Source organism: Stegostoma tigrinum, chromosome 14 (assembly GCF_030684315.1).
Source record: "Stegostoma tigrinum isolate sSteTig4 chromosome 14, sSteTig4.hap1, whole genome shotgun sequence".
Lineage (NCBI taxonomy): Eukaryota > Metazoa > Chordata > Chondrichthyes > Orectolobiformes > Stegostomatidae > Stegostoma > Stegostoma tigrinum.
The window spans coordinates 74,791,552-74,803,946 of NC_081367.1; the positions used below are offsets into that span (position 1 = coordinate 74,791,552).

Here is a 12,395-nt window from a genome sequence, read left to right on the forward strand (position 1 = left end):
AATCCACCGTCGACTGTTGGAAAAACTCATCTGGTTCACTAATGCCCTTTAGGGAAAGAACCTGCCATCCTGACCTGGTCTGGCCTACATGTGACTCTAGATCCACAGCAATGCGGCTGGCTCTTAACTGCCCTTTGGGCAATTGGAGACGGACAATGAATGCTGCTAGGTCAGTGACGCCCTCAACCAGTATACAAATAAAAAAATAAGAGGCTCTACAGCAACCAAGGTTAATTAGTGGGATGTTCGGAGAGTAAAATAGACTGCAAGCAGTATGACGGATTTATATTTTTAAGGTTCTAAGTTACTTGATTTGAAAACATGGGAATTTAATTTGTCAAAATAAAAATTTTCAGCGTAAGGATATAGTTGTTTGATGGTACAGAACATGATTACTGCTGGAAAAAAATGACAAAAGTTGTACGTCTTGTGCTAATCAGGGCAATTCACAAAAGTTTTTGTTTGAGGAGGAAGGTCCTTCAGAATCTAGCTACAGCTTTTATATTTGTTTTTAACAAGTCAGATTCACTTAGTCTGTAAACAAAGTTGCACCTACATTGCTGAAATTTGCAACTTTCTGTATGCCCATAGTATGAACAAAGACCAAGAGGTCATGCAAGCTGCCATTAGCTTGTATTACAGTGCCGTACACAAGTTGAATTCTGAAGGATTACCTGGTACTAGCACAGGAGCCCGTGGTCTTTTGCCGTGTGCTCCTCCTCAAACTGGGGAGCTCTGCTGGTGGTGATTCACTGCGTTTCTTAGTAGACCTTCTCAAGCCTTTAAAGAGTTCAACAGTAGACATCAGTAAAAATGTACATCAGGGAGAAATATCTGTGCCATTCCAATAATGTAAAAGCTTTTACAAGAGTGGCATGTTGGCAGATAGAATTTACCAAGGCAGGGTAAAGTAGACTTTCAGCAAAGTAACGTGTCAACTTGTATGGCAATTTATCCCATAATGTGCTTAAAGTTCAAACTAATTAGCTAATTTCACAGCAAGATTAAACAAAGTGGTCGTCTGACAGTTCGAACAAAGAAAAGGACGTGAAAGTGTCTATGAATTGGTATGGTTGCAAAAACCCCAAACACCAAGTTTACAAGATTCATGGCTTTCTCTTCACCCAAGTTTAACTCCAAAATAATGTTTCACTTCACATCTAACAGGGAAAAGAAAATGCTCCTTTTGGGCTCTCTGTAACTAGTTGTTTCTTCTGAAACAAACAAATGACATCTCTTTTCAAACTAAAGAATTAAATTCACCAGTAAGTTCACCATAAGTTTAAAACGGTCCTTTTAAGAAGCTTTCCTTCCAGCAGACTTGTCCAAGTTAGTCTTTGAAGACTGCTACAATTATCATAATATTACTGCTCAAACCAGGCCGTAGTTCAGCATTTAAGGGAGTTAAACATGCAAGCTTCCATTTTAAACTACCTCCAAATTAAGTTCATTTAAACAAACCAAGGTTGAAGCTCAGTTATTGTTACAGCATTTAAATTTTAATAAGACACACGAGGACAAAATCCAGATTAATCACCTACGCTAAATGCGTGCAAGAACACAGACCAGAGGTCATAGACTTGACACTAGTTGAATGTACAGTAATATTAGGTATTCTCAACAAGGGACAGACTTCAAATCTTTTTCCTGCTTGAGGAAGCTGAATGGTCAGCAAAAATTCGCAGCATAAGGCCAGGTGTTTATTTCAAAAGGGTCAAATGTCCTAAGTTTCAGCTATTAAATCACACAATTTGCCATGTCTGCTACAGAAAATTACCTGAGGCATGGCACACTTTGCTTTTAAATAAACACAGCAGTACACATCAGCACGGATTATATTTTGTACTTCTAACAAGTCTGGATCACAACTTACACAACAGAAAAGTTTAGCTGACTCACACCACTTCAGATTTTGGTTAGTACAGCATTACACAGTGATTCGTTCATAAGTTGGATCAACAGTTCCAAAACTTAGCTTTAGTACAAAAGTTTTACTTTTAATTTTTTTTGACACTGCTTAATCCAAGACACAAATCAATTAATTTCATCAACTCACTAGCTAACTTGGCTTGTAGGCCTGAAGGCCCTGGCTTTGAAGTCTCCGATTTGGAAGACCCTGGGAGTGACAGTTTTGCTTTCGGCAGACTAACTTTAGGGCTAAAACGAGCAGCCCACTCAAATTTAGAGGAACCACCAGTTTTGCTCTGCTCCTTTTCTCGGCTGCTTCTACGAGGGCTGGGACTAGAGGCTGAGCGGGAACGACGAGCTTTATTTTGATCTTTTCCTTGCTTTAGCCTGGCTCCCTGAGGCACAGCACCAGAAACAGTAGCAGAAGAGGAGGATGATGTAGATGCAGAAGAAGAAGAATCAGTGACAGTGCTACACCCAGCTTTGGCTGAGGTCGCTGATTTTGAAGCCAGCTTGGTTGGTTTTGCAGATCTCTCTTCAGCACTGATCGAGTCAGCCACAGAATCACTGTTTACACAAGTTGTACTTTCAATCTTTTTCCTTTTTTGAAAGGGGGAGGCACTGACAGGCCCAGTCTGTTTTCTACTCTGGGCCTTACTTGTAGAGGCTGCTGGGGCAGTTCTTATCTGATCTTGCACGGACTTCCTTTTCTTTGGGGACTTTGTTTGCAACTTGGGTTTTGGTGTTTCAGTAGGATTTTCTGAAGGTTGAAGTGCTTTGGGCCTTTTGGCAGAGCAGGTGGAGTTTGAATTACTGTAATCAGGGCTTGGACCACGTTTCACACCTCTCAAACTGCTTCGGGAACCGTCCCTTTTAGTTTGTCCAGTTTTGGGTCGTTCTGACCTAATTCTATCGTCTTGCTGTGTCACAGAAGCAACAGATGAAGAGCTACAACTCCTGGAGTTCCTGAGAAGGAAACATTGAAAGGTTACCATGCATGTTTATGACAGAAGTTACTGTATACAGAGTTACATATGTAAGTTAGCAGAAGCTTAATAAGGCTGCAGGAGTTCAGAAAAATGTGTTTTGCAACTGCTACTTTTAATTCTCAAATTCCAAGATCTTCACAAGCAAAATGCTGCCAAATGTCAATTACTTCCTTCCATACCAATATCAAAACATGCATACTTCAAACTTTCAGTAAAAGAACTAGTTAAAACATTTCTGCTGTACACATTTCAGAGCTCCATGCAGTATGCAGTCATCCTAAAATCGTATGCTGCAGAAAGCATGCAGTAACGTTCCAAGCATCTAATTTCTTAGGTGCTTTATTAAGTAAGCTTCCCTCCAAAACAATGGAGTCAAACTAAAATGGAATACCACAGAAAACCCACAAGCCTGTTAAAAAATGGACTTGCCTATTGGAACTTCCTGTCCCTAGGAGTGGAGTTATACATGTTTTCTTTGAAATACTCAGCTTATAATCAGACTGCACCAGCAGACAATTGGAAAAACCAAATCTTAAGCCAAGGGTTCAAATCCAACTGCAAACTTCCCCAACAGAAAATGCCTTAATGTTGCAATCAAAGTTATCCATGTGTTATCTGCAAGCAGCAGATAGAGGACAATGCAGACAATACAGGCAATAAAGTCTGGCATTTGCTGGAGATTCACCTTTAAAAAGGGAGATCAAAGTTTAATTCCTAGGTTATTGAAAATTTTGCTAAACCCTCATCTTTTCACAGTGAGGGGCAAGTCACAAATCGGAATCACCCAAATCCAAAACAGGACAATTTCTTATATGGACTTCACCAGCTTTAAAATCTCCCTTTCGCCCACTGCATCCCAAAACCAGCCCAGTTCGCCCCCTGACCCCTCTGCACCACACAACCAGGCCAGCTCTTCCTCTCCACCCACTGCATCCCAAAACCAGTCCAGCCTGTCTCTGCCTCCCTAACCTGTTCTTCCTCTCACCCATCCCTTCCTGCCACCCCAAGCCGCACCTCCATCTCCTACCTACTAACCTCATCCCACCTCCTTGACCTGTCAGTCTTCCCTGGACTGACCTATCCCCTCTCTACCTCCCCACCTATACGCTCCTCTCCACCTATCTTCTTTTCTCTCCATCTTCGGTCCGCCTCCCCCTCTCTCCCTATTTATTCCAGAACCCTCACCCCATCCCCCTCTCTGATGAAGGGTCTAGGCCCGAAACATCAGCTTTTGTGCTCCCGAGATGCTGCTGGGCCTGCTGTGTTCATCCAGCTTCACACTATGTTATCTTGGATTCTCCACCATCTGCAGATCCCATTATCTCTGATACAATTTCTTATTGGGATGACAATAGTGAAAATCATTCCTCATATGATTAGAGGCTGAAAAATTCCAAAAAAAGCAGTTGACGGGACTGCCTTTTACTTGTGCCAAGAAACTGCAGGCCATATTATAATGCAATCATATTTTAACGCTCCATCTAATTGCTAAAAAGCATTGAAGGCTGTTTTATTTAAGTGCTTACTGATTCTGAAAAAGAGTGCTTATAAAGGGGCACAAGAGTCATTGAGTCAGTCATAGATGTCTACAGCACAAAAGTAGGCCCTTTAGGCCAAGAGTTCTCAATTTACCTTTCATCACAAATTTCAACTTCTTTGCACTGTTTCAATACTCCTGGATCTGCTACAGCGGACAGGAAGCAGTATTCTCTCAAAACTAAAACAGTGAACAGGAATCAAGTTCTAAGTAAAACAGGAGAATGGGAAACAAGGATGAACTCGAAATAAGTTGGGAAGCTTGGACTGTGTGTTTATAGGTCACGTTCTCCAGGTTGACAGGAAACAAATCAAGGTTCGCAGCGGATATCCTACAGTCAGATTCTAATTCGTAGCACATTATGGAGAGACCATTTTTATTTCACAGCATCAAAAGTCATTTGGCTCACTAAGCTTGCTTCTGGAATACTGATAGACATTAATTCAATAAAATTCTTTTTACAAAATATCTTATACCTTCGTGACACACGCCCTCTGGACCGTCCAGAGGTAGTGTCTGGCTGCAATTTTGGTGCTTTAGAAGTTGGCCTACTCGGAATCGGTTTCTGTTTTGTCTCTTCTGACTGTGACCTATTGCAAAGAAAAATGAAACATCTTAATTACTCAAACATTGGACATTGAGAATGTGAAGCAATAATATCTGCAACATACTGGGGGGTCCTGAATAATAAATTTTTGCTTATTTTAACTGCAGTCCAAGTCAAATTTAAACCTTGGCTCAGCAAATGCTATTTTTTAAGCAAATATTTACAAATAGCCCACACACTCAAGATTGAATACAGGGTACGGCTAACGCCTTTCTTAACCTCAACAACACCAGATATTTGTGATAATGGGAACTGCAGATGCGGGAGAATTCAAGATAATAAAATGTGAGGCTGAATGAACACAGCAGGCCCAGCAGCATCTCAGGAGCACAAAAGCTGACGTTTCGGGCCTAGACCCTTCATCAGAGAGGGGGATGGGGAGAGGGAACTGGAATAAATAGGGAGAGGGGGGGAGGCGGACCGAAGATGGAGAGAAAAGAAGATAGGTGGAGAGGAGCGTATAGGTGGGGAGGAAGGGAGGGGATAGGTCAGTCCAGGGAAGACGGACAGGTCAAGGAGGTGGGATGAGGTTAGTGGGTAGGAGATGGAGGTGCGGCTTGAGGTGGGAGGAAGGGAAGGGCGAGAGGAAGAACAGGTTAGGGAGGCAGAGACAGGTTGGACTGGTTTTGGGATGCAGTAGGTGGAGGGGAAGAGCTGGGCTGTTAGTGTGGTGCAGTGGGGGGAGGGGACGAACTAGGCTGGTTTTGGGATGCAGTGGGGGAAGAGGAGATTTTGAAGTTCGTGAAGTCCACATTGATACCATTGGGCTGCAGGGTTCCCAAGCAGAATATGAGTTGCGGCTCCTGCAAACTTTGGGTGGCATCATTGTGGCACTGCAGGAGGCCCACGATAGACATGTCGTCAGAGGAATGGGAGAGGGAGTGGAAATGGTTTGCGACTGGGAGGTGCAGTTGTTTATTGCGAACTGAGCGGAGGTGTTCTGCAAAGCAGTCCCCAAGCCTCCGCTTGGTTTCCCCAATGTAGAGGAAGCCGCACCGGGTACAGTGGATGCAGTATACCACATTGGCAGATGTGCAGGTGAACCTCTGCTTAATTTGGAAAGTCATCTTGGGGCCTGGGATAGGGGTGAGGGAGGAGGTGTGGGGGCAAGTGTTGCATTTCCTGCAGTTGCAGGGGAAGGTGCCGGTGTGGTGGGGTTGGAGGGCAGTGTGGAGCGAACAAGGGAGTCATGGAGAGAGTGGTCTCTCTGGAAAGCAGACAAGGGTGGGGATGGAAAAATGTCTTGGGTGGTGGGGTTGGATTGTAGATGGCGGAAGTGTTGGAGGATGATGCGTTGTATCCGGGAGGTTGGTGGGGTGTTGTGTGAGAACGAGGGGGATCCTCTTTGGGCGGTTGTGGCGGGGGCGGGGTGTGAGGGATGTGTTGTGGGAAATGAGGGAGATGCTGTCAAGGGCGTTCTCGACCACTGCCTGGGGAAAGTTGCGGTCCTTGAAGAACTTGGACATCTAGGATGTGTGGGAGTGGAATGCCTCATCGTGGGAGCAGATGCGGCAGGAGCGGAGGAATTGGGAATAGGGGATGGAATTTTTGCAGGAGGATGGGCAGGAGGAGGTGTATTCTAGGTAGCAGTGGGAGTCGGTGGGCTTGAAATGGACATCAGTTACAAGCTGGTTGCCTGAGATGGAGACCGAGAGGTCCAGGAAGGTGAGGGGTGTGCTGGACATCGCCCAGGTGAACTGAAGGTTGGGGTGGAAGGTGTTGGTGAAGTGGATGAATTGTTCGAGCTCCTCTGGGGAGCAAGAGGCGGCGCCGATACAGTCAATGTAACAGAGGAAGAGGTGGGGTTTGGGGCCTGTGAAGGTGCGGAAGAGGGACTGTTCCACGTAACCTACAAAGAGGCAGGCATAGCTGGGCCCCATGCGGGTGCCCATGGCCACCCCCTTTGTCTGTAGGAAGTGGGAGGAATCGAAAGAGAAGTTATTGAGGGTGAGGACAAGTTTGGCTACGCGGATGAGGGTGTCGGTGGAGGGGGACTGGTCGGGCCTGCGGGACAGGAAGAAGCGGAGGGCCTTGAGGCCATCTGCATGCGGAATACAGGTGTATAGGGACTGGGCGTCCATGGAGAAAATGGGGTGTTGGGGGCCAGGGAATTGGAAGTCCTGGAGGAGGTGGAGGGTGTGGGTGGTGTCACGGAAGTAGATAGGGAGCTCCTGGACCAAAAGGGGAGAAAAGTGGAGTCCAGATAGGTGGAGATGAGTTCGGTGGGGCAGGAACAGGCTGAGACAATGGGTCGACCAGGGCAGGCAGGTTTGTGGATTTTGGGAAGGAGATAGAAACGGGCCATGTGGGGTTTGGGAACAATGAGGTTGGAGGCTGTGGGTGGGAGGTCTCCTGAGGTAATGAGGTCATGAACGGTGTTGGCGTTGGAGATGATGGTTTGGTGCTCTCCATGCCCTCCACCTCCTCCAGGACTTCCAATTCCCTGGCCCCCAACACCTCATTTTCACCATGGACGTCAAGTCCCTATACACCTGTATTCCGCATGCAGATGGCCTCAAGGCCCTCCGCTTCTTCCTGTCCAGCAGGCCCGACTAGTCCCCCTCCACGGACACCCTCATCCGCCTAGCCAAACTCGTCCTTGCCCTCAACAAATTCTCTTTCGATTCCTCCCACTTCCTACAGACAAAGGGGGTGGCCATGGGCACCCCCATGGGCCCTAGCTATGCCTGCCTCTTTGTAGGTTACGTGGAACAGTCCCTCTTCCACACCTACACAGGCCCCAAACCCCAACTCTTCCTCCGTTACATTGATGACTGTATCGGCGCCGCCTCTTGCTCCCCAGAGGAGCTCGAACAATTCATCCACTTCAACACCTTCAGTTCACCTGGGCCATCTCCAGCACATCCCTCACCTTCCTGGACCTCTCAGTCTCCATCTCAGGCAACCAGCTTGTAACTGATGTCCATTTCAAGCCCACCGACTCCCACAGCTACCTAGAATACACCTCCTCCCACCCACCCTCCTGCAAAAATTCCATCCCCTATTCCCAATTCCTCCGCCGCATCTGCTCCCACGATGAGGCATTCCATTCCCGCACATCCCAGATGTCCAAGTTCTTCGGGGACCGCAACTTTCCCCAGGCAGTGGTCAAGAACGCCCTTGACCGTCTCCAGCATTTCCCGCAACACATCCCTCACACCCCGCCCCCACCACAACCGCCCTAAGAGGATCCACCTCGTTCTCACACACCACCCCACCAACCTCCGGATACAACGCATCATCCTCCGACACTTCCGCCATCTACAATCCGACCCCACCACCCAAGACATTTTTCCATCCCCACCCTTGTCTGCTTTCCAGAGAGACCACTCTCTCCATGACTCTCTTGTTCGCTCCACACTGCCCTCCAACCCCACCACACCCGGCACCTTCCCCTGCAACCGCAGGAAATGCTACACTTGCCCCCACACCTCCTCCCTCACCCCTATCCCAGGCCCCAAGATGACTTTCCATATTAAGCAGAGGTTCACCTGCACATCTGCCAATGTGGTATACTGCATCCATTGTACCCAGTGTGGCTTCCTCTACATTGGGGAAACCAAGCGGAGGCTTGGGGACCACTTTGCAGAACACCTCCACTCAGTTCGCAATAAACAACTGCACCTCTCAGTCGCAAACCATTTCCACTCCCCCTCCCATTCTTTAGATGACTTGTCCATCATGGGCCTCCTGCAGTGCCACAATGATGCCACCCAAAGGTTGCAGGAACAGCAACTCATATTCCGCTTGGGAACCCTGCAGCCCAATGGTATCAACGTGGACTTCACAAGCTTCAAAATATCCCCTTCCCCCACCGCATCCCAAAACCAGCCCAGTTCGTCCCCTCCCCCCAGTGCACCACACAACCAACCCAGTTCTTCCCCTCCACCCACTGCATCCCAAAACCAGTCCAACCTGTCTGCTTCTAACCTGTTCTTCCTCCCACCCCAAGCTGCACCTCGATCTCCTACCCACTGACCTTATCCCACCTCCTTGACCTGACCTATCCCCTCCCTACCTCCCCACCTATACTCTCCTCCCCACCTATCTTCTTTTCTCCCCATCTTTGGTCCGCCTCCCCCTCGCTCCCTATTTATTCCAGAACCCTCACCCCATCCCCCTCGCTGATGAAGGGTCTAGGCCTGAAACATCAGCTTTTGTGCTCCTGAGATGCTGCTGGGCCTGCTGCGTTCATCCAGCCTCACATTTTATTAACACCAGATATTTCCCTGATTTGTCAGTTGATTTTCTACTAATGGACCACACTGTGCCCTCAGTGAAGATTCACATGTAATGCTACATTAGGGCTGTTTTGTTTCTCAACCACCACTAACTCTTACGACATTCTGATAGAAACCTCCACTCAGCTGTGGGCCAGTCAGAACACAAATGCACACGAAAGAGCCAGTTTCAAAAATTATTTTTACTTGCCTTCCTCCTGTTGCTTCGTCTTGCGGCTGGGCCCCGGCAGTGTTCCTCTGTGAACGTCGCAGCGACCCCCCTGTATTGTAATTAGGCCGGTTGGACATTGGCGCCTCTCTCCTTAAGGGACATACCCTTTCTCGACACTATCATTCACTGAAACAAAATTAAAACATGAATAAAGTGATTTGAATTAGATAACCAATAACTAGAGAAACTATACAAGCTATATAGTCATTTAATGGGAGTCGTTTATTAATAATAATGAATTAGGGTAAGTTTATAGTTTGACATTCTATTGGATTTTCAGCTGATCTGAATGTCACCCTTAAATTTTGAACCAATCTCCCACGGTCCTCTTGTAGTGCAGTCATTGTGTCCCTACCCCTGGACTAAGAGGCCTGGGTTCTGGTCCCACCTGCTCCAGAGATAAAAATCTCTGAACAGGTTAATTAGGAAAACAGGTCAATAATGAACCATCCTCCCTCTCATCAGCTACAGCAAATTAACAACAAAAACAAAGTTGCTGGAAAAGTTCAGCAGGTCTGGCAGCATTTGGTTTTTTTTCTTTCACAGATGTTACCAGACCTGCTGAGCTTTTCCAGCAACTTTGGTTTTTTCCTGATTTACAGAATCCACAGTTTTTATTTAGAAAATTAACTGTTGTTTCCACTGATAGAATGGACTGTAAATTAAACCTCCAGAAGGGGAGCATCAGGCCCCAACAATCTGCACACTCCATTACTTTTCGTATCTTATCACAAAGTATCTAGGCATGTACTTCAGCTTTTCTAAAAAATCAGGTTGGGGCGGCACGGTGGCTCAGCGGTTAGCACTGCAGCCTCGCAGCACCAGGGACCCGGGTTCGATTCCAGCCTCGGGTGACTGTCTGTGTGGAGTTTGCACATTCTCCCTGTGTCTGAGGGGGTTTCCTCCGGGTGCTCCGATTTCCTTCCACAGTCCAAAGATGTGCAGGCTCAGTGGATTGGCCATGCTGAATTGCCCGCAGCATTCAGGGGTGTGTGGGTTATAGGGGGATGGGTCTGGGTGGGATGCTAAAAGAGGCAGTGTGGGCTTGTTGGGCTGAAGGGCCTGTTTCCACACTGTAGGCACATCTAATCTTAAGTAAACCGTAGTTAAATTCACAAAGGAGTTTTAGCCGTTCCAGGTCACAGTTAAAGGATGGAGCTTTGCAGGTTCAATTAGTGGTGATCAAGGTCAAAAGACAGACTGTATCACACGGTTCTGAATTCAACAAAAATCTACAGCTTGGCTGTTTCACTTGTCACTTTCTCAGGTCCCGGGACTCGAAACATTGACTCTGCTTTCTATTCACAGATGCAGCCAGCTCTGCTGAGCTTCTGCAGCAAATTCTGTTTTTGTTTCTTAGGTGCAACTGGCTGCTTTCTCATCAGTTATTGATGTAAATCCCACTCCAAGATCGGAAAACAATCTATCATCTGTCAGAGGCACGGTCCTCAAATAAGCCTTCGCTGAAGGTCCATAAGCTGACCATGTGGTATACACCACCATTGTATTTATACCACCATTGATGGTCTGTTCAATATTTAATTATTGAAACTCACATCAAAACAGCTTTGAGACTGCCAAGTTTGCATTCAATTTTGTGCACAAAAATACTGGCCATCTTGACCAGTCTTTCATTAGATATATACAACTTCACACGATCATAATCAAGCAGCACACAGACCAAAGGAAAAGCTCTCATTAGATACAAACCCAAAAATGTTATACATGGGTAAATATATATTTCCTGCTTAGGCAGAGTTACAAATACAATAATATCTTAGGCAAGAACCACATCTAAATGCTGTACCTAAATCAATGTTGACTATGCATCATGAAATTGCTTGCTATGCATGAAAGGACAAAAAGCACTTTCAGTCACACATTTAAATTTATTTGATCTCAGCTGGTAGTTCTCGGATCTGATTGGGATTATCAACTACTGAGGAACATACTTCAAGGGAGGCATTCACCACATGTTCCACAAGGATAAAAAACAAAAATGAAATTACAATTTCATCCCAAGTAAACTGCTAAATGTCTTTTGATCTCTTCTACAGAAAATGACGCAGTAAATCTGTCCTTAGCATTCTCCAACTGCAGATCAAATTCATCTTTGCATGCAAGCAATATCTGCCAAATAAGCATAAAACTGCTCAAAATCACATTAGCAGCACTGCCCACGATAAAAGAACAGTAATGAGAAACACAGCAAATTGACAATTCAGTGTTCAGTTACAGTCCATGAAGAATAGCTTTCTTAGTTTATCAAGTAGTTATGATTACAAAAGGAACAGAAGAAACATACAATCACTACAAAAAGTTGTTTAGCATGCTACACAGGTGACCACCTGTCTCGAGACGATATGCAGATGAGAGGCAGTGGTATGGTAGTAACATTTCAAATTCTAATATGGGTGATCATGAAATTTGAAGCAAATAAAAGCCAGTCAATGACAATCACAATCACATAACCATTGCTGATTATCTGTGTTACAAAGAGCCATCTGGTACACTAATGTCTTTATGGGTCACCCTAGCTGAGGTGTGACTCTGAACCCATAGCAATGTGGTTGACTCAATGTCCTCTAAGGATTCTGAACAGAAGAGTGGCACTGTGGCTCAGTGGTTAGCACTGTAGCCTCACAGTGCCAGAGTCCCGATTGTGCCCTCAGATGACTGTGTGGAGTTTATACATTCTCCCTCTGAGAGTGTGGGTTTCCTTTGGGTGCTCCAATTTGCTCCCACAGTCTGAAGATGTAAGGCTAGGGGGACTGACAGCGCTAAATTGCCTGTAGTGTCCAGGAATGTGTAGGTTAGGTGGGTTGTAGTGGGATGCTCTGAGGGGGAGTGTGGACTTGTTGGATCAAAAGGGCCTGCTTCCACACTGTAGGGATTCTAATGA

The 12,395-nt window shown here is 46.1% G+C and overlaps 1 protein-coding gene across 14 annotated transcripts in view; it reads right to left on the reverse strand.

The window, feature by feature from the left end:
* The window catches only part of trip12 (thyroid hormone receptor interactor 12), a 212,129-nt gene that overhangs the window by 120,504 nt on the left and 79,230 nt on the right, over positions 1-12,395 (reverse strand). For 13 of the 14 annotated variants that reach the window (XM_048542108.2, XM_048542107.2, XM_059651238.1 and 10 more), the window contains 4 exons: positions 9,473-9,619; positions 4,911-5,024; positions 2,057-2,874; positions 675-780 (listed from right to left, as the gene is read on the reverse strand). In XM_048542108.2, coding sequence (XP_048398065.1) covers positions 675-780; positions 2,057-2,874; positions 4,911-5,024; positions 9,473-9,570 — 1,136 coding nt within the window. In that variant the 5' untranslated portion in view covers positions 9,571-9,619. Of the gene's footprint in view, positions 1-674; positions 781-2,056; positions 2,875-4,910; positions 5,025-9,472; positions 9,620-12,395 lie in introns of those variants that run through there. The other variant, XM_048542116.2, reaches the window with a different exon arrangement.